The sequence below is a fragment of the Brachypodium distachyon genome, chromosome 2, assembly GCF_000005505.3.
Source record: "Brachypodium distachyon strain Bd21 chromosome 2, Brachypodium_distachyon_v3.0, whole genome shotgun sequence".
Taxonomy (NCBI): domain Eukaryota; kingdom Viridiplantae; phylum Streptophyta; class Magnoliopsida; order Poales; family Poaceae; genus Brachypodium; species Brachypodium distachyon.
In genome coordinates this window covers 4,682,499-4,703,667 of record NC_016132.3, presented here as the reverse complement: position 1 = coordinate 4,703,667, position 21,169 = coordinate 4,682,499, and the positions used below count along the sequence as shown (strand labels likewise).

Below are 21,169 nucleotides of genomic sequence, written 5' to 3'. Positions count from 1 at the left end.
GTCCGAACTACTTTGAAAACCTAACTAAATATGAGATGCGACTTCTTCAGAAAGCTAGGTGAGGATAGCTTCTAAGAGAAGCCGATCCAGAAGCCGAAAAAAACACAACCTAAATGTTGTTGGGGCCCGGGTGAACCAGCAAAATAGCCTGCTTTTCTTTCTTTCTTTTTTCTTTTTCAGAACTCATGCAGTGGCTTATTTTCCTCAGGAAATTTCAGTCAATGTTGTCAAAGCATATCACTGAAATCGAAATTTTGGTCAAGTATCCAACAACTTATTCTATCGAGAAAAAACACAGCAAACTCCCCAGATACTAATCCTGGAAAAAAAGAAGTAAAGTACTCACTCCCCAGATACTAATCCCGGAAGAAAAGAATTAAAGTACTGTGTGCCACTTCGGAGTTTGCCCAAGTGGTCGTTTTTAACTGGGTGCGTTACCATTCATCTCGGCATAATTTCACTGAATATTAACACAGTCGCTGTGTATCAGTTCAAAAAGATATCAATTGTTAGCTTTATTTTTCAGCTCACCGGGTATCATTTCCCCCCAAAAAATGATAATGTCTATAGAGTCCATGCCAAAAACAGTTTCTGAATCCTTGTCTGACGGCAGCTTCAAGTCTTCAAGTCATCCACATTGTAGGAGTATCCTAAGCACTGTTTCGACTTTCAAAACAGAAGCTAAACTCACCTGTACTAACAAGATAGGAAAGAGGAACGGATTGACAAGCTAAGCACCGAGTACTTCAATTTGTGTGAAATTGCAGTTTCGGATGCTAGTTTGCAACTGAAATTTGATTATCACAAAAGGAGGGGGAATCAGAGCGAGATTTGGGTACCACAGATTGTTGATCTATAGGGAATTGCTCGGAGTTGCCGTGAAGAAATTCAGTATGATTTGTTCACAACTCCACTTGCGTCACAGTGATACTCATGCTTGGACTAACCTTATATCTCTTACATATTTCTCAGGATACGGAGATCTCGTACACAAATTCATGAGATAATCTTTTCATCTCTTGACAAACCCAGGCTCCTTAATAAGGTCAGCAATATCCTTAAATTCTTGAAAGCTAAAGCACTTACCTGTTTATTATTACTTATAATGGACATTGAATTTTCTGCTTCAAACAGTACATTATATTCTGTTTCAAATATTTTCACTTTATTTTAGCCTTCCAGCTTGTATGGTACGCATATTTCTAGTGATAAATCACTGAATTCATTCTCACATCTATATATTATGTCTCTAACACTAATAAGTTTTTACTAAAAAAAATTATTTTGCTATGTGCTTCTTTGATTTTTGGCGAACTGCTTAGCACCTGACTGTTTACAACTTGTTCTGACAGCTGTCTACATTGCTTTCTGAGATTGGACTGAACATCAGAGAAGCGCATGTTTTCTCAACAAAAGATGGCCATTCACTTGATGTTTTTGTAGTTGATGGTTGGGATGTTGTGGTAATCTATCCCTTTATTTTCTTACTGCAATTTTTTGACAAAAAAAACTACTCCCTCGGATCCATAATAAGTGTCTGATTTAGTACAATTTTGACGAAAAAACTGCTCCCTGGGATACAATTTTGTACTAAATCAGCGACACTTATTATGGATCGGAGGGAGTAGATTACAAAGTTGTGAAACTGATGTATGGAAATATTTCTCTCTAGGTTTCTTTTTATGCAACATTTACAAAATTTCTGCTGGAATCCAAAGAATCTTAGTTTTAGTGATCGCTAATAAGTTATGTGGCTTCACTGATAGAGTTAACATTACTGCATGATGGTTTATTTGGCATGACAATCAATTAGGTATCTGTTGTTGCCATGAATGGGCATGTAATTCTTATACTAATATACAGCTAAGATTCTCATGTTATTTCTGTATGAACACGAACGGGCAGTGTGATCCTATTTGTGTATGACCATCAATGGTATATCCCTTCTTCCGAAGGGCGTTTTTGATGTATTTTTATACGAACAGTCCCTTTTTGCTTTGCTTAAGTGTGATGATAATTTTGCATGGTATGGTTAACTTGGCCAGGACACGGTGGGCTTGCATAAGGCGCTAGAGGCATCAATTTTAAGAAACATGGTACATTATTGATTGGTCATACAAAATTTAAAACTTCCTTTATCTTGTTTATTGATGATAACTTAATCCTATTTAATATGTGCTGATCTTCTATTCATAAGTGAACATTATGTTTCTTTTGACATTATGAACATTATGTTATGACACTCAATACAGGTTTCATGGTTTGGCTTCGAGTCCTTAAGTTTACAACCATTCAGTGCAGAAGATTGTGTATCGGATATTGACATAACACTTCTGAGCATAAAAAGGAAGCTCACTTCTGGATCGTGTGGAGATGCGTGAGTAGTTGTACACTTCTGAGTTTAGTTGCTGATTTGTCGTATCTAGTACGGGTTCTTTCACATTATGCATGTTATTCTTATATGAAGGTTTCTTGGCACTTATGGTGGTGAGGAGGTTTCTGTTAAAGTTCTAAGATATGCGGATCTGAGTCAGATTCTTTGGAAAGAATTTAAGGATGAAATCCTCATGTTAAGGTATTTCCCAATTCTTTTGAACCACTTGTGATGTCATTGTTGTTCAGTTCTCTGGTTGATATTTATATTTCCTCCCTGTACTATGGTTAGAGAAAATGTATCACAATAGGCAGAAGTGAAGTCCACACAACTGAGATTAAGTTTTCTACACCTGCTTGTATGCTGCAAATACCATGAAAAATATACACCTCAGCACTTCACCTTCACCTTCCACACTTCTTTTCAGGGAAGTTGATCATGCCAATACTTTTCGATTGGTTGGTTCATGCACAAAGCCACCTCAGTTTTGCACAATTACAGGTGAGCTTAGCACTGGTCAGATCTTGTATACGGGAAAACAACACTATTTATTGGCCCTACTTGACTTCCCCAAAAAAATGATTCCATGCCCCATGATTTTGTAGCATAATACATCGCTAAAAGCTACTATTATAACATCAAATCCTAACCAGCACCTGGGAAATTGCGTGCCCGTTCTATGATAAAGATTGTGTTTATTTTCTCTATACAATCATATGTCTTATTTCTCTTCAGGGGTAACTTATCTTTTCTATAATGTACAGAATATAGATCTGGAGGAAGCCTATTTGATTTCTTGCACAACGAGAATACGTTATACTCCCTCCGATCCATAAAAAGTGTCGCCCACTTGGTACAAAATTTGTACTACTTCCTCCGTTCCTAAATTCTTGTCGTTGTTTTAGTTCGAACTAAAACAACGACAAGAATTTAGGAACGGAGGGAGTAACTTGGCACAAAATGGGCAACACTCTTTATAGATCGGAGGGACTATTCTAAAAGTGAATACTTCAGAGTAAATCAATATTGGAGTCCATTTTGTACACAGTGGTCTGTAACATGTTGCAATTTTATAGTTCTGCAATGATAATGACACGAAAAACTCAACTTCTTTTAATCTTTTTGAATTTGCCTGTGCAGGTTATGAATCAGCAGCATTATGTTGGCCACGCAGCAGATGTTTACAGTTTTGCTATTTTACTTTGGGAGCTAATGACATCCAAGGTAACTACGGAGTAGTTATTATTTTATATGACAAGCTTACAGTTACGTACCACACATAGTTTTATCAATCATACTGATCAGTTCTGGGGATGTCTAAATATTTCTTTGGTTCTTTCAGATTCCATATGATACCATAAACCCCATCCAAGCAGCTGTAAATGTGTGGCAGGTTGGCTCTTACTTGCATACATGTTCTCATTTTCAGCAGTTTAAAAGTCTTTGCAGGATTCCTGTGACAAACACACAAAATGTTATCCTCCTTAGTGTCATCTGAGATGGCTTATGCTATATGGAGCTGTAGTTTGTTCATGAGAACATATTACTAACTCCCTAGATTTCATTGAACACCCTGTTATTATGTCTGTTTATTAGAAACAGCCGGATGTACTTTGAGACATACCGATTATATTAACAGTGCACTTCTTTTTTCTAGGGAACACGTCCCCAGCTTCCAGAAAATGCACATCCCAGGCTATTAACCCTGATGCAGAGATGTTGGGAAGCCTCCCCATCTAAACGCCCGTCATTCTCAGACGCAATTACTGAACTAGAGGATATTCAGGCGGAAGCTCAGGTATTACTACCAGAAGCCTTCGTGTTTACTCCAGCTTCTTGATAGTTCTTACTATTTTCTCCATTTCTGTTACAGGGAACAACATCAGGGCAGAGGAGCCCGGGCGAAGAGAAACCAAGACACGGAAGCTGGACCCCTCAGCTCCTACTCTTTGATGGATTACTGACGTTAGAGAAAGTAGCATCTCACCTTCGGCCTGGTTCTGTCGGTACTTCTTGGAGCCGCATTTCTCAGTCTTGTTCTCATTTTTCCTCACGGCTTTGGTCTCATTTTTTCTTACATAGAGCGAAACAGAATTATCTGCATGTTGGGTTTTGCAAGTTTCAGTTTGATGTGTGGATCCGGATGGGATTTCGCTGTCCATCGATCAAAATGGTGGTGGATGCGAGTGTTGATTACAATGTACAGTTACATTGAGAGAGTTCCATACTACATGGCATGTTCCAGGTTCCTTCTGTAGTGTACTTGGGGATTGGGAATTTGGGAGCCGCATTTCTCATGTAAATGATCAGCGCTTTATAATTTCTGTTTTCTAGCACTTGGTTCGTTGCAACGACAAACGTTTTTGTTAATAGATATAGGGAAATCGCGCCGCGCCTTGCTCAAAATATGAGCTAAGACCTAGGACAGAGTTACTACTCCCAGTCTACCAGAGGCCACGAATAGCTTGCTGTACAACAAAGCGATGGAAGGCAGACAATGCTTGGTTCTTGATTGAGGGCACACCCAAGTAGCAACTGTTACGATTACACAGAAGACATGACCAATTGGACTAATCAAGATGATAGGAAATCTATTCTTATTAAACAAAATTTATTTGCGATACCAAGACCAAAAGTAACCCTGACACGCAAGTCACCACATTTTGGTAGCAACCCTGCGTATCAACATGGCGACTAACCCGGTGTTCGGAGTCATTCTGACGCTTACAATCTGGAACTGGTAACTAAACTCTCTACGAAGCAGAATGGTGTGCTAGATGGTTAAACCAGAATACACTTTTGACAGTCACAACATGCTGGCAGCTATGCGAGTCGCAGACGATGCATTGCAACCGTGTGATCAAGGCTTGACATAACAGATTACGCAGCTAGACTATATAAGTACTATTTAACCAACCGATATCGGCACAGATATGCTTGCTTTTTCGTGATCAATAATCTGCCACAAGAATATCTTACCAGGCCTGATATACAGTAAATTGTTAATGATAAATGGCTAGTGTGACTTGTCAAAATAATGGAAATCTGTTCCACATGATTTTGTGAGCTTAAAATGGAGAAACAAACATCCAACGAAGCAAAACAGTGATAGATGGTTAACGTGCTGACAGATGAGACACGTATTGCGCATTGCCACCATCTATCACACTTGGACGTAACAGATATAGATTATGCTGTTACAAAGACAGAAAACTTTACCAAGAGCAACAACGACAGGTAACCTCAGACTATGCACTCAAACATCCAATTCTAAGTGACTACAGATCACTGCTATACTATCTAACCAACTAACATCCAAGCAATAAAAATCATGAACAGACAGTTTCCAAAACAAATCATCACCAAACAAACCGATTGAGCCAACATACGATGTCCGAAGGTACATATAGTGAAAAACAACCAGAAGGCCACGAATTACTGTACAACAATTCAATGGAAGGCAGTATTCCGTAAAACAACCAGGAGGCCACAAATTACTGTAACAATTCAATGGAAGGCAGAATGACGGTGCTTGATTAAGGATGCTGTGCCCAAACAAATGCAGCATGCGGATTACACAGAAGACATAACCAAGGGGACAAATAGAAAATAATCAGTTGTGATATGGTAAGGCTGAAAGCGTGGTGATTGAATAACCCTGCGCAACTACATGGCAAATCACCAGGTTTCGGTTCTTTCACATGCACAGAAATCGAATAATTGATGAAGCAAAAATTGAATAACCCTGCATGGCAAATCACTCGTAGTATTTGACAATCACAACATGCTGGCAGCTACGCCACAGATTGTGTATTGCAACTGCCTAACAAAGGACCAAGGTTCGACATAACAGATTAGGCAGCTGACATTACCGAGAGGCCACAACTAGAAAGTAACTTCAGATATTCCATTCAGCCATCCAGTTCTAAGTGACTACAGACCAATTTTATACTATCGAACCAATCCATATCAAAGCAATAAAATCATCACCAAGCAGAAACCAACTGGGCGAACTCACGCTATGTATGACCCTGAAATGCAACACTAGACTAACACGAAGGAAACAGATAACTACCTCGCGATTGTTACAACAATTTAGCCTTAAAAAATGGAAACTAAAAGAAAAAGATATTATTCAGATCTGAACGAAGACTAAGCACAAGGAATTAAACATATAATAAAGTCTTCATACCAAAATTCAAGGAAGGCACAGCCATATGATAGATGCACATTAAGGTTCCAAAACTCTCATAGACGAACATCATACGAATAAAGCAGCGGTTTTTCATGTCCTAACAGATGCGGTGGTGATTAAAAGCTAGATAGGGAGACAGTATGACAACCAGCAGATCCCGGGATCTTAATCAATCTCCTGGAGCGAGGCGCCGGTGGCGGCGGCTCCTCCGGCAGCGGCGGCGACGTCATCGGCGGTGAACTTGCCCTTGGCCTTGTCGGCCGCGCGGCCGCGGGCCTTGCGGTCGAGGAGTGCCTTGCGGTCCTTGTCGAGCTTCAGCTTCGTGACGACGACCTTGCTGGGGTGGATGCCGACGTTCACAGTGGATCCGTTCACCTTCTCCCTGGTGATCCGCTCCACGTGGATGACCCAGCGGCGGCGGTAGACCTGCACCACCTTTCCCTCGCGGCCCTTGAAGGTACCGCGCACCACCTGCACCTCGTCGTCCTTGCGGATGGGGATGGAGCGGACGTTGTACTTGTGGCGCAGCTCCGAGGAGAGGGCCGCGGACATGAGCACGCGGCGGACGGAGGACGGCGCCGTGAAGTGCGCCTTGCGGCACTTCCGGCGGGAGCTCGTGACGCGGGGGTTGCGCTTCATGGCGGCGGCGGGGGTGATTGGCCTCTCCTTACCTGGAAGGAGGCGGCGGCGGCTAGGGTTTTGGGTGGGAGTGTGTGGAGGCGTCGGGATGCTGCGGTAGAGGAGAATATATAGCTAGGATGCTTCTAGGGTTTTATTTCCGCTCCTTCGCGTGGTGGCCCGAAGGCGTCCGATGGGTTGTGGACGGCGCTGATTCAAGCGGGGGAATGGGTAGTTGGGCCTTTGGGCCAAAGATTAGCCTGCGACGGTTCTGCGACCTAAGTGGGCTTTAAGAGACCAGCGGGCCAGTACAACGATTCGGCTTGTCGAGCCGAGAATTCGGATCTTGTGGCCATCGTCTTCAGCCTGCAGAGACTGCAGACAACCATTTTCTTCTTTCTGACATTGCTGGCCGCAGGGGACACACAATTCACGAATTTTACATCGCGTGCCTTCGCACAAATGCTGATATGCATTTGCAAAAGCCCAACACAGACAATCGAGTGCAAGAATAAGCATGATTATTCTTAAAAATTAATAAGAAGAATAAACATGATTTGTTCTAAAAAAAGAATAAACATGATTTGTTCTAAAAAAAAGAATAGACATGATTATTCTAAAAAAATAATAAGAAGAATAAACATGATAACTGTAAATAGTTTGAGGTACAATGTACTTGAAAGTTAAAAACATGCAATGTTGTCAGAAAAAAAAAGAACTTAACTCTATGCAAGATGCCCACGCAACTGCTATCCACTATCTATGTGCCACTCCACAAGCAAGCATGCAAGATTACAAGAAACTAAAGGATCGTACGGTTAAGAGGTCGGAACCGGTTTGGATGTGATCCGAATCAAAGCTTGTTTACAGACCTACTGGGATCACTCAAATAATAAGCCCGTTGTGAGACGTCTATATAAACATGACAGGTAATGGGGCTAGCCAGGTATTCCCACCACCTTAGCCATCAAAATCACACCCTAGTCCCAAATCGGATCTTGCAGTTCGAGTACCGAAGTTCCGTCTCGTAGGTGTGGACACCTTGGAGGCTTCGCGATTGCCACGTCCGACGAATTCATAAGGAGTAGCAGGCGGTGTGGCTATAGTTGCAACGATGTGCTGCACCGACTCTACTTCCGTTATGGATCTGGACGTCTAGTGATTATCTCGTGGTCTAAAACAATAGTGTTCCGTGTTACAAGGTAGGAAATTTTAATTTATGACCAACGGTTGTTGACTAACGAAGCACAAGGAAGCGGTTTCTGGTTGCTCGAAGAGTAGAAGGAAAGTAGTAATGAGGCGGTTTCTATGGAGAAGCAACCGTTATCGTAAACTTTGGCGAGCTTGATGCGGAGATATGCGAAGGAGTTGCAGGTGACGGTGGTTTCAAGGACGAACTTGGGCAGTCCCATATAATTCGCCTCCGAGTTGGCATGCCACGCTGACATGTGGGCCCAAGAACGAGTAAAATGTAACTTAAATTCACTATTATTTCTATGGAAAATGGCATGGAAGTTGACAAACGATGCAAAAAAAAAAACTGAGTCAACCGATGCGAATTAACAGCTTCAGGTACAGTCACGAGGACACGTCAAACGTATGGTGTGTAGCAAGTAAGCAACCTAGACAATGTATATCAAGTTTCTTGCACGTATTAAGCAAACCGCATATATCAAGTTGAACGAAGACGAATGTGAAAATAATCGTTGACCTGAGGTATTCTGCCTAGCCAGTCACAATTTAAAGGGAAGTTCGAAAAATTCCAGTGACTTGCATGGTCTCTGCTCGTCCTGATGCCGATGCTCGTCACCTAGACGACTCCACATCACAAAACAGACCTTGAGTTCTCAGACCGGAGCTCCTTTTCCCCCCCTAGCTACTATTCTTCTCAGACAGCAACCCCGTTGCATCTTGCTTAAGTGTTAAGATCTCACTTTATACTTGCGCCATTTTTCTTGCAAGATGACGATCTGATATCAGGTTCAGACATGTTTACTTTGACATCGCCGATATGTTTCTCTTTATTTAATATACTCTTAATTCAGGGAGAAGTTTGTACAAGACGACGGTCCGGATCCGGGATCAAATTTCAGACAAAAAAAAATTCTTTACGAGTAAATCAGTTAATTCCGTTTATGAGTATACTGTTTGTCAATGCATTTAGACCGATGCTGATTTTAAATTATCTGAACACAGCGCGCAGGAAGTGATCAAGTGAAGCAACAAATTCCCATGGCCACATAAAACCATTAAGTTGCTATCTTCCCCTGATCCAGCATGTTTCATTAGTAATTTAGTAGGGAATGCAACTTTTGGAAGGACAAAACGAAATATCACCATCTGTTTTACACATTGAACTCCTCCTCGATCTCCTTAATTAGCTGCGCACTTAACAGTTCCTGACACCGAATAATTAACCAGAGTATAACATCACGAAGCTCGACCTCTATCTCTCTATAAGCATATGTGTTTATATGTACGCTCTGATCTGATGCATGGTTTTGTACAGGCGTGAAAGGAATTGAAACCAGTGAGCACACACCAACATCGACGCGATGCAGCAGGCAGGACGCATGACGATGTCGAGCTTTCACTTGCACGCATGCTTTGTATCCACTAGCTCTAGCAGCTTACTTGCACTGGCTGTTGGCGAAGGCTTCGGACCTGACGATCCTGTCCATGAGCCTCTTCAGCCTCTCCGCCCCAGGCCCTGGCCTCAGCACCCAATCCTGATCACCCCCACTGTTCACACAATCCCCATTCTCCCCACACCACCCTCCTGGCACAAACATCCCCGACGACGACGACGACGCAGTCCCATTAACATTACTCCCCCCTCTCCCTCGCAGCAGCTGCCGATCAATGGCGTCGAGGACCGGATCGTCGCGCCCGAACTTGCGCGCGAAAGGCGCGTCGCTGCGCAGCATCCGGTCCATGTCGGCGAGGCCGAGCGGGTGCGGGTGCTGCCTGGGCGGCACGTCCCACTGGATGTGGTGCAGGTCGTGGTTGGCCACGGTGGGCACGAACCGCGGCGCGTTGCAGGCCACCGTCTGGAAGTAGCCCTCCGGGGACGACACGAAGTTGCTGTAGTACATGAGGAGCGTCCGGGGCAGGTTGTCCCAGCCCCAGACCACGTACTCGGCGAAGTCACGGGTCAGCGCCACCCATGCCGACCCCGTGTAGAGCTTGAACGCCGTCGGGAGCTCCCGGTGCGGGGACGTGTAGAAGATGTCTTGTTTTTGGGAGCTGTAGAGCCCCGGGTCCACGATCACTGGCCTCCCCCGCTGCCCCCTGCAATGCAATTTTGCTCGTTGTTGTCAGCTCGCTGAGCTGATCAAGTTGATCCAGAGATTGATAACACGGAGGTTTGTATGTAGTATGCTTACTCTTTCCAGCCGAGGTTGCCGGTGTGCTCGATGAAGTTGACGTTCCTGGGCAGCGTCGAGAACACGTGAAGGATATCTGTCGTTGTTCATCAGCAGTTGGGGATCGATTAAAATTAGTCAGCGGATGCATGTGCACGGAGTCGATTAATACTACTAGCAATATTGTCTGACATGTCAAAGTAATTGCTTACCGTCCTGGGTCATGAGCGGGTAGTCGGAGGCGGAGAGGTTGATGAACCAGTCCCAGTCGCGGCTGCGGCGCAAGAGCACGGCGCAGGCGTGCAGCGTGTTGGCCACCATGGTCGGGCCCCGGTAGGTGACCATGTTGGCGCGGCGGATGACCTCGACGTTGCCGACGCGGCGGAACACGGTGCTGTTGGCGACCCGGGCCGCCAGCTCCAGGCGCTCCCCGACGGGGGATTCCCGGTCCAGGTGCACCACGTAGAGGTTCCGCGGGTGGTAGAGCGCGTGCAGCGTCCGCCATAGCCTGTCCAGGTCGCCCTTGGAGCCCGACACCAGGTACGCCAGCCTCGGCACGCCCGCGCCCGGATCAGCCGCCGCCGGAGGCGGAGAAGACGAAGCCGGCTGCTGCTGCTGGTCGTGTTGTTGGGGATGCGAGGCCGGGAGGAAGGAGAGGAAGGAGGAGGCGGAGATGGCGGGGGAGGAGGTGAAGGTGAGCGCGGCGGCGAGGAAGAGGAAGACGGTGATGGCAGCCGAGAGCGCCCACTTGCTCTCCAGCAGCGCCGTGGGGAGCATGGACGGCACGCCCACGCCGATGCCGATGCCGGTCCCGGCGCGCGGGGACGTCTTGGTCGACGAAGCCGGGTAGTGCTGCTCTCCTATGCGTGGGGACGGCTTGGCGCCCGTCGGCTGCTGCTCGGCGGCGCCGCGGCCGCTGGCCCCCATGATCGCGCGATCGATTATGCAGCTCGCTCGCGCACCCACGCGTCGTTGTTATCTCAACCGCCTGGAGGATGCCGCGCGCGCCAACCGCTACAGACTACAGAGCCCGCGTCCAGGAGTCCGGGACGTGGGCGAGGGTGCAAAGAACAAATCTTTTTGCTTGCGATCGGGCAAACAAAAGGAACTTGCGAGGAATTAATCGGTAGGTGGTGGCGGACGGGATACGGCCGGGGAGACGACGACGACCAATGTCAAGGGGCCGGGGGCGAATTTGGTTTTGGTTCTGGTCGCGAGATTAGATCGATCGCTCCCCCTTTGATCTGATCAAAAAAACAAACAAACCAACGAGAGGGGGTGAGATTATAAAGGTGTTGGTGATGCTGATGCAACTGAAAAGACAAACCGGAACCAGAGAGATCCGGAGTATTGACCAGTAGTTGGAACGTGGCCGGGAGATGCAATCAATGACGACGGGAAGCACCTTCCCCCGATAGACAATGTCCGATGATGATGGATCAAACACCAACTGAAGAAGAGGAGGCCGGCCGGGGATCGATTATATTTTAGCCTCAATTTCTCTCTCCATGCTAGCTAGATCGATCACTCCCGACGCTGGAGACCGATGTATATATCTCTAGAGGGGAAATTATGGAGATGGATGGATAGAGAGTATTGCGGGGGAGCGGTTAATTACTCCTACCGGAAGAAGTTTGGAATCATGAGATGGAGGGCAGATTAATGCGCACTGGAAAGAAATTATAACACCAGTGATACTTATATAGAGAGAATATAAATAAACATGTTTGGGATTTTGGCGGGGCTGGACGGGACGGCACGGCAAGTGGCAAGTAACCCGGCCCCGCGAACACGGCCGTAAACCTCTCCAGATCCTTCGGTCCATCCATCAGCATCCACCACAACGCTGCCGTACGTCGTAGTACTCTCGTCTCGCGCGGCCTCTGCACTGTTGCTTTCTTCTTTCTTCTTCTCCGTACGCAATGCGCTCCCGGCCCGCTCCCCCGGCCCTGCCTCGCTCGCTCACTCGCGACACACGCCATGCCCCTCCTTGCTTCTGTCGCGCCTTCTCCTCTGCTTCTAGTTTTCTTTTTTTTTTGAGAGAGAGAACGCCTCTGGTTCTGGATGGGTTTCACGTGACGGCACGGGTCACATCAAGGGTACTTACGTAAGACATGCTCCTAATCTTTTTACTCCTGTAATCCGCTCTATCATTAATAAATCCGATCCGTAAAGTATGACTTCTCTTTACGTGTTGGAGTAAAAGAACCTCAATTAACATAACCTTTTTGGCTAGCGGAGTTACATACACGTCGGAGACTGAGTCAACGTCGGAACACAGAGCATATAATCCGCTCCGATCGCACAAAAGAATGGTTCCAGTGCATGCACGCCCCCTGTGGTCTAGCCATAGTACTCTTTTGCCAATGAAGAGCCGTGGACGCCGAAGGTCCAGCCGAAATCTTGCTATGGTGTTTGCCTTGGGCATGTTAACTCTTCTTCTGAAGAGGAACCGGCAAAGTTGCAAAGAAAAAGGAACTAATCCTAGTGGGAACGGCTGGGGACAATGTGGCTATGCCAAAATGATGTGTCTTTTATCAAAAGGAATATTTCTCCTTCCATGCAAGTTACGTACTCTTGCCCCCACTAACCCCGGACCTGATCTACGCTTCTTTGGCCAATGTATCGAGAATTGGTTATGGTTGTATTGCATATAACTAGAGATGATGACAGGGGAATTGTTCACCCAACATGAGCATGAACGGTGGACTTCGCATGAATGCCGTAGGGGGTTTAATTATCTTGTTTTGAACTTTAGGGCCCCTTTGATTCACAGAATTTTGAAAACGTAGGAATGAAAAAAGTACAGGAATATGGTAGGAATGCATGTGAAAAATAGAGGATTCAAAAGCACAGTAATTTTGTAAACACAAGTGTTGGATTCATAAAAATAGGAAAGACACAGGAATACTACTAAACACAATAAAAAACAATCAAATTAAAGTCAAACCACATGTATTAGTACGTATAATTAAATGTTATTATATGAATGAACACTGTTGTTCTGTCTTTTGTGCGTAGGAATTCAAGAAACAGGCACCAGTGGACTGTTAAATTCCCGCGTTTTTCCTTTGAAACATTGATCAAAGGAAATTTTCCTCAATTTTCCCTCTAGTCCATTCCTTTGAATCAAATGAGCGAAGAGTGCCACCAAAGTGAAATTTTCTATTCCTACACTCACTTTTCCTATGAATGAAAGAGGCCCTTAGGCTTTCGATACTTGTTGGCCTGCGTGAATTTCACATGCAAAAGCCGGGGGATTAAACTCTTTTGTTAAATCGCTCGGTGCGACATGAGATCAATAAAAAGCTTTCGTCATAAATTAAGAATCGGATAGCATAGTGTACACAAAACAACCCAATAATTGATCGATCATTCACTTCATTCATCTTGGACGAGATATATCTGCAGCAGCTACGTACTAACTAACCGGCCTTTAATTTCCTTTCAGAGTTAAGAATGGTCCTTGCAGTTGACAAGCAACATGGCTTGGCCTGTCTCCCTTCACGCTACAGATATCCATGCCTAATGCCATGCCTTCCAAGTCGTTTCGCGGAGCAGTGTGATCGCGTCTTAGTTTAATGTGCTCCCTGTTGCTGCTAGGGATCGATACGGTTGCCTGTTTGATCGCCCGTATAAGTCTACTCCCTCCGTCTCAAAATAACCGACGTAGATTTGTATAAGAATCTATACAAATTCATGTCACTTATTTTGGACTCAGGGAGTATCATTATTCAAAATGCTTCGGTGGCCTCGGTTTGATCTAGCTACGTGGATGGAGAAAACTTTTATTATCAGGTTAATTTTAACTTAGCGTTGATGAGAGTGTGTATGCATGCCCCTCAATCGATTGTGTATAACTTTGGTTGCCGTTATAAACAGGATCAATGACTCCGTTTCGAGAAAGAAAAAAAAAAGATCAATGATCCGCGCTGATGTTCTAAAGTTCACATGTGTCCCGCAGATGTTGACTACACCACAATATTTATTTTGATAAAAAATGAAGGTATTCACTTCACACGTATGAAAGTGACTGATTTTTCTAAAACCACTCGCCAAATCCAACTTTTATCGTAGGATCTTCACATCCAACACTAGCGCATGGCACACGACGCCATCGCATCCAGATACATGCTGCGACGTGGACGAAGCTAAGCTTGATTTGTTCACGTACGTCGATTAATTGGAGCTTTGGCCCGCTGGTGTCCGTTGATTCAACGTTTACCAGATGTTTCTGTCGCATGGGATGATTATACTGATATGGGAAGGGATCCGACGCCGGGGCGGATCATCGGCCGCTGAGGCGGAACCGTGCACGGCAAGACGCAGACAGATAGTCAAGCTTTCTGCTTATTTTGTACCAACACTTTCTGCTTGATTTCCTCGAGTAGAACTCTGTAGGTTTAAAGCTGGATTAGCAGACGTGTAAAGTCAATCAAGGACTTGTGGATTTCTCGGAAAGGAAAAAAGGGCCTTGTGAACTGTGATTGTGAAGAAGCACCTGGATGCAGGAACACACGCGCGTCCTTTTCCTTGCTAGTCGTTTATGTCCGAGCACGCAATCTCCATGTGTCCTAAAATCCAAATGACTCCCCAGGGATGCTTATTTTTGGAACTGACGTTTACCACATCGTTTCAACTTTGGTTAGAGAGAAACAGGAGCGCTGGTTTGACTTGATGCCCCCGGCAACTCCTGGCTTGTGCAGTTTTGCTGGGCAGTGTTGCAATCTGGGACTTGTATCCTAGTTTCAGTAACATCGAAAGGGTCGATTTTTTTTTTGACGGAAAGCTTTTAGGTCATAAGACCTATTGCTGTAATTTTATTAATGAAAATATGTACAGATGGTCAAAATATACAAGTAAATGAGAGCTATCTAAAGCTATCAATCCATGTTTGAAAAGCATGGTAGTTCTTTCTTTTTGCTCTATGAAAAACCAAATTGAGCTCTTCCTTAAAAAGCAACATCGAAAGGGTCGATTTCAACCTCGCTACAGAACATGAAACGGTATGGTCACCTGCCAGATAAGATTTCATTAAACACTCAAATTACCACCAAATTACCAAACCACCTTCTTCACTCTCCATGGTAATTCCAACAAACATTACACGGCAGTCTTTCCTGTACATAACATGATGTATGTACCCCCCAGGATTTAAGGGGGACAAGGAAGCAATAAAACTTCTCTTTCAATCCCACGTCCAAGAGATTTTGCCCCTAAGCTACCAAATTACTTGCTACACCTTGAACTTACTGCGGCGTCGCTCGATAGCTGGAGCGGCTGGAAGGGAAGACCGGGATGGCACCGAGATCTCTTAGGCCAAACTGATGATGCCCTTCTCCGGCGTGCCCATGGGTCCTCCTTACTCTGGACTTCTCGACCCGGGTTCGCCGGAATACTTCTTGGATTTGCCGGTCGTTCTCCTTCAGCATCTCGTCAACATTGCCCGCAGGGCAGGAGGTCAGAGGCCCAGAATGGTGAATCTTGTTGCCTTTGGATCCATAGCCCTGCGGAGAAACGATAAATAGTCACTTTCCCAAGAACAGTTGACCAACATTTCTCACACATGAATGGTAAAAGCTGCAATACCCATCCTAATCTAGTATCATGCATTAGAATCATGGTTTCTGAACTTCAGAATAACTTGCAGTACTGCCCAAAAAATATACCCTGGTGACTTTGGATTTATTATAACTACCTTTTGGGTTTGAAGAAGGAAGTGCAACAACGGAAACAAATGATATTGAAGAAATCATGCAGTAACCATGAATATAAATGGCATAACAAATGCTTGATGACCTTTTGCAGTTCAAGTTTGGGGTTGCTTACAATAGCTCCATCCATCCTGCCACTCTTTTCATCTTTCTGGTTGAATACTTGATCGTACTTTCCACTACTGCCGAAGTGCCCATTGATAGATTCAGACAACCTCCGTCCATGAGCAAAAGCTTCAGCTTGAGTAACCCCTGTTCCATTGCTATCATCTGGACGTATATTTGACCTTCCTGACACAACCACAGGGAAATTCGGTGGATCTGCAACACAAGGTACATGAAGTCCGCCATTTTTGCTTGGACCAGACTTCGATGCATGATTGTGATTAACTAGAGGCCCGGAATGAAAGGTTCTTGCAGGGTAGACATGTTTGGAGCCTTCAGATGATTCAATAACATGAGTTGATCCGGGTGGTTCAATTGGAAATCCGGATGCAGAGTCTTCTTTGCAAGGATTGAACATCTCACTCCTGCTCTTGGTATTGGCTTGAGCTTGCCTTTTCTGAAAATGAACCCAAAAATAAATTTAAGACTTTCAAAATAAAGAAGATGTCAGGGATAGTAAAAATGTAGAGGAACATGCAATGCGAAAACATACTAATGGGAAAAGTAAAGAAAAACGTACATATACATGGAAGGATTATTAATGATTATGAGTGAGTGCAAACGTGATTTCGAAGGACAGTAATAAGACTTAATATACCTCAACAAGCTAAAGATGAATAAGAACATACATTCAGTAAGACTTCTACAAGGTGGTTATACCTGCAAAGATGAAGCTAGTTCTGCGTTCGCTTCAGGTGCAGGGACTGCTTTTGATTCTCTAGTTTGTCTTTCAGGATGTTGCTTTCCTCCAGCAATACGTTGCCTAGAGAGAAGCGTAAGCATGAAATTTACAACAAACAGAGGCATTCAAAAAATTTCACTTGAGTATCAAAATACAAAACAGAAATAAAGCAGACCATAAACAGCAGGCAGTGAAAGATCAGAAGTATGAAATGAGCAATGGAGGTGTAAATAAAAGTAACAGTGGAGTATAAACGGGAAATTGCATATTTTTGTAGGAAGGGGAGGATCCCTGTGTGGAATTTAGAATAATGTGAAGAACATAATGACAGGAGTGGCTACTCATTTTGCTTCATTATATCTGTCTAACTCTGTGTTGCAGTCGATGAGTTAATGAAGATGCTAGCACAATTTGCCTGTTGGGAATTGAGAACCTTATATCTTCGCAAAACTGTGTTTCTCTTATGAGTTCTACAGGTAAGTAAACTAACAGTAGCGAAAGAGCATTGATATTGATTCCCGTCCTATAAGGAAGTTCTTGGTTGAAATAATATGCAAACACAAGCTGGTTGAGAGTACCTTCGACTTTCCTCTTCTCGTCGTTTCGCATCATACTCTTTGCTGGGGGGGTATCTCGGCAAACTTGAAGGATTGCAAGCATACGGTTTTGTTGCGAAAAACTACAAGACCACAATAATAACAATAAACAAATGATTAATTTACTAAAATGATACCCGCAATTTTTTTATACTAAAATGATGAGAACACAAAAAATAAGCATGGATGGTATCATGGTGTAGCATTTACAGTTTACACATTCTACTCAACAGTTTAATTATGAAAACTTTTGAGCTCGCTTAAGCTTACAAGTTACAACATTTTGCAACATAGACATCAAGTAGACCTCAGAAATAGGTGGAAATGGTTCAGTTTTGCTATGTTCAAAATTCAACCACTATCATATTTGAAGGGAAAAAAAATAAACTGAGAGAAACCGCTTAATGTAAGTATGTAGAACTGATCAAATCAAATATGTACATGTTCCAAAAAAACAGAGTTTTCTCCTGACATTGGAGGAAAGTTGGCGGAAATTGAATACCTCACTTTGCAATGCAGAAGACGCGGTTTGACGTTCTGCAGGATCAACTGAAAGAAGAACATCTACTAATGCCCGGGCAGGTGGTGGAAAATCTTTAAATGTGTCTGTAACACGCCTTGCATATGGATGTTGCGGCTTAAAAATTGTCGCATGGGGAAGTTTGGACTTCCTCCAATAGTCCTCTGATGGTGAACCACAGAGTTTAAATATTTTATGTAACTGCTCGACCTACAGAAAAAATAGTATGCACAAATTGGTTTTGTGAACAAATTGAAAGTATTCTCTTATTCCATTTACTTCATGTAAGAAAGGGCCTTGATAGCATACCTCTGTCCTACCAGGCATGATAGGCTTGCCAGCATATAACTCAGCAAGAATGCAGCCAGTACTCCAGAGATCTACAGCAACACCGTAATTCGTGGCACCAAGCAAAAGTTCTGGCGGTCTATACCAAAGTGTGACCACACGACTAGTCAAAGGGTGCCGTTGTTCAGGATCGAAGAAACTTGCTAAGCCAAAATCAGCTATCTTCAATATCCCTCGGTTGTCAATCAAGAGATTGGATCCTTTAATGTCACGGTGCAGAATGTGACGACTATGACAATGCTCAAGGCCACGGAGTAGCTGTTGCATGTAACATTTAACCTGCAACAGAGTGATGCTTATTATCTGAAAGTTCTAACCATATTTGAAGTGAAATGTTACTTGTGACTCTCTTTTGAAACTAATTGAGTACAGGGAACCATGGACTATTTTCTTTCTCCAAAACTAAGGCACTATCAATTATTGCATAGCATAACAGGGATGCACTAAGTATCACTGCATTGGAATAGTATTTACCTGAGGCTCAGTCAATTTTACTCCAGGAAAAGAAGCTAAACCAGCTAGGTCATGCTCCATGTACTCAAAAACAAGATATAAGCTACAAGACATCCTTGAAGTTACTAGACCTTCCAGCTTGATGATATTTGGATGATCAAGCCGTCGCAAAATGAGGATTTCCCGGGCCATAAATTTGACACTCTCAGGCTCCAAATTATCAAATCGCACTTTCTTTAGAGCAACAATCTTCTGCTTTTCAAGATCACGAGCTCTGTAAACATTACTGTACGTTCCCTGACCAATCTGTATACAAAAGAACAATGATTGAATACAACACGGCATTTGAATCAACTTAAACCAGGTGATATTTATGTGTGAATACTTTAAACTTAGATCAGGGATGGTCTACGTACACGAGTTACAGTATAAAGTGTAACTTCCACAAAAAGCAAAGTTATTGCATTCAACCAAATACTTGGGCTGTTTCTATGTTGCTGGCCTTTCAAGCTCAAAGTGCCAACCTAATGTATCTCACAGCATGGTAAACATAATACCTCCACTTTATTCTACCGACTAATGAAATTCAACATACCTTGAAAAGTTTGATCCCATTATTAGTAGAATATATTAATTGACCATTCCTTTTATCTTCTGTAACAATTGTCCTAATTACTTGGGATGTGAAGGGAAACTGGACACAAATCCATGTTGATCTGAAGAGATTGGGGCCTATCCAAACAAGCCCCCAAGAAGAAAACTTTGCCCCATTCATTACAGAGTTTGCCAGTAATGCCTAACATTCCATGTTCCATGGTCCACTAAACTAGCAAAAAAAATCCAAAAGAAAGGATTAAAGGAAAGGGGCACTGCATTTTCGCATCTAACATAAAGGCGTCCCCCACTCATAACAGAATTTTACTGTTACCAGCCGTCCCCAGTTACCAATTAGCACTCGAAAAGGTGAATTCCCCCCATGACAGCACAATTTGCAATTCCCTTCAATTTCCCAGCATCCACCAGAGCTAGGAAGAAAAGGTAGAGCAAACTGAAATGCCTCGCCATGGTACCTCGTCTATTTTTACAGCACAACTTTACTAATTCTTACTGTCCAGTTATTCCTTAACAGAAACTAACGCTAAGAGAAAAATGCGAAACAAGCAGCGGAGAAACGAAGAGAGTGTGACCTTGTCCAGCTTCTCGAACGACTCGGCGCGGCGCGGCACCCACCCGCGCACGGCCTCGGCAGCGACGGAGACGAGCCACGGCGGCCAGCCGGCTGCCATCTGCTCCGCCTCCACAGCCCTCGGCACCGGGCTCCTAACCTGGCACGCGGCCATCGCCATAGCGGCCGCGCGCCTCCTCTCCAGCGCCTCATCCCTTGCCCGCGCCTGCTTCCGGGCCTCGTCCTCCCTCCTTACCACGGCCACTCCCGCCGCCGACAGCTTACCAGCCGACGGAGGCGTCTGGACGCACCTGCCGTCGTCGGTGGCCGCGGGGCGGCCGCACACGCAGCCCATGGCAGCGCCTAAGGAAGGCGCGAGTCAGTCAGCTCGGCCGGTGCCACCAACGGGGCAAGCACCACATGCAGGGGAACGGATCTTAGGGCTTCGGGTTTGGTCGAGGGAATTGGGGACGCGTACGGTTAGGGTTTGGAGTGGAAGAGGAAGAGGTGGTGGAACTCGGCAGTGGAGGCGGGGGAGTAGTGAGGGACTAGCAACGGCCAGGCGAAGAAGGGCCCCGGTGAAGAAGACAGCCAGGGAAGAGAGAGGCTAGTTTATAATTTCCAGTTTGCAAGGGATACCTTAGCATGATCCTTTGCTTCTTCGAGAGTTTTTATCATGGAAGGACCCGGAAGGTTGGGTATTTGCGGTACTTATACTGTAGAAAAAGGTAAATGATCTGGTTTCACCGGCACATTTGTTGCAAGAAATCGGCCGCTTAGCTGGCAACGGAAAAAAATGCTTCCGAGCGGTCCTCTTTCTTCTTATGTAAGGACCTCGAAAGTCGGGTATTTGCGGGTATGTGATTTAGAAAAACATAAATGAGCCGGTTCCACCGGCGGATTCATTGCAAGAAATCGGCCGCTCAGCCGATAACGGGAAAACGCTAGTTCGTCTTTCTTATTATGGAAGGAAC

The 21,169-nt window shown here is 44.5% G+C and overlaps 4 protein-coding genes across 5 annotated transcripts; 1 reads left to right on the top strand and 3 right to left on the bottom strand.

Annotated features, from left to right (window-relative positions):
- Positions 1–35: 35 nt before the first annotated feature.
- On the top strand, positions 36–5,279 carry LOC100841619 (serine/threonine-protein kinase STY8). The gene is made up of 10 exons (XM_024458310.1): positions 36–58; positions 973–1,045; positions 1,353–1,463; positions 2,046–2,096; positions 2,253–2,377; positions 2,468–2,575; positions 2,802–2,875; positions 3,515–3,598; positions 4,032–4,172; positions 4,248–5,279. Exons 1-9 carry the CDS (start codon positions 36–38, stop codon positions 4,112–4,114), a joined length of 732 nt encoding a protein of 243 aa, XP_024314078.1. The 3' UTR covers positions 4,115–4,172; positions 4,248–5,279.
- Positions 5,280–6,490: 1,211 nt separating this feature from the next.
- Positions 6,491–7,304, bottom strand: LOC100826639 (60S ribosomal protein L26-1). The gene has a single exon (XM_003565086.4). The coding sequence runs from the start codon at positions 7,206–7,208 to the stop codon at positions 6,735–6,737; it is 474 nt and encodes a 157-aa protein (XP_003565134.1). The 5' UTR covers positions 7,209–7,304; the 3' UTR covers positions 6,491–6,734.
- Positions 7,305–9,453: 2,149 nt separating this feature from the next.
- LOC100841315 (beta-glucuronosyltransferase GlcAT14B) lies at positions 9,454–12,231 on the bottom strand. Its single transcript, XM_003565420.3, has 4 exons — positions 11,908–12,231; positions 10,765–11,796; positions 10,574–10,649; positions 9,454–10,478 (listed from the first exon to the last, which is right to left on the bottom strand). Exons 2-4 carry the CDS (start codon positions 11,477–11,479, stop codon positions 9,818–9,820), a joined length of 1,452 nt encoding a protein of 483 aa, XP_003565468.1. The 5' UTR covers positions 11,480–11,796; positions 11,908–12,231; the 3' UTR covers positions 9,454–9,817.
- Positions 12,232–15,561: 3,330 nt separating this feature from the next.
- LOC100841618 (probable serine/threonine-protein kinase At1g54610) lies at positions 15,562–20,789 on the bottom strand. 2 transcript variants are annotated; one of them, XM_014899020.2, is made up of 8 exons: positions 20,218–20,789; positions 19,052–19,336; positions 18,539–18,856; positions 18,212–18,439; positions 17,692–17,792; positions 17,092–17,194; positions 16,352–16,828; positions 15,562–16,059 (listed from the first exon to the last, which is right to left on the bottom strand). In XM_014899020.2, exons 1-8 carry the CDS (start codon positions 20,548–20,550, stop codon positions 15,802–15,804), a joined length of 2,103 nt encoding a protein of 700 aa, XP_014754506.1. In that variant the 5' UTR covers positions 20,551–20,789; the 3' UTR covers positions 15,562–15,801. The 2 variants fall into 2 exon arrangements, with proteins under 2 accessions (XP_014754506.1, XP_010230587.1); XM_010232285.3 differs by having other exon boundaries at positions 16,382–16,828; positions 20,218–20,550.
- Between the last annotated feature and the right edge of the window lie 380 nt (positions 20,790–21,169).

Bases quoted from the DNA above. Each gene is read 5' to 3' on its own strand.
- LOC100841619 (XM_024458310.1), top strand. From the start codon at position 36: ATGCGACTTCTTCAGAAAGCTAG. The intron at 59-972 runs GTGAGGATAGCT...CATATTTCTCAG, and splicing joins CGACTTCTTCAGAAAGCTAG to GATACGGAGATCTCGTACAC. The intron at 1,046-1,352 runs GTCAGCAATATC...TTGTTCTGACAG, and splicing joins AACCCAGGCTCCTTAATAAG to CTGTCTACATTGCTTTCTGA.
- LOC100826639 (XM_003565086.4), bottom strand. From the start codon at position 7,208: ATGAAGCGCAACCCCCGCGTCACGAGCTCCCGCCGGAAGTGCCGCAAG.
- LOC100841315 (XM_003565420.3), bottom strand. From the start codon at position 11,479: ATGGGGGCCAGCGGCCGCGGCGCCGCCGAGCAGCAGCCGACGGGCGCC. The intron at 10,650-10,764 runs GTAAGCAATTAC...GAACAACGACAG, and splicing joins CCCGCTCATGACCCAGGACG to ATATCCTTCACGTGTTCTCG. The intron at 10,479-10,573 runs GTAAGCATACTA...ATTGCATTGCAG, and splicing joins GGCAACCTCGGCTGGAAAGA to GGGGCAGCGGGGGAGGCCAG.
- LOC100841618 (XM_014899020.2), bottom strand. From the start codon at position 20,550: ATGGGCTGCGTGTGCGGCCGCCCCGCGGCCACCGACGACGGCAGGTGC. The intron at 19,337-20,217 runs GTCACACTCTCT...TTTTGTATACAG, and splicing joins CGTTCGAGAAGCTGGACAAG to ATTGGTCAGGGAACGTACAG. The intron at 17,195-17,691 runs GTACTCTCAACC...GCTTCTCTCTAG, and splicing joins CGAGAAGAGGAAAGTCGAAG to GCAACGTATTGCTGGAGGAA.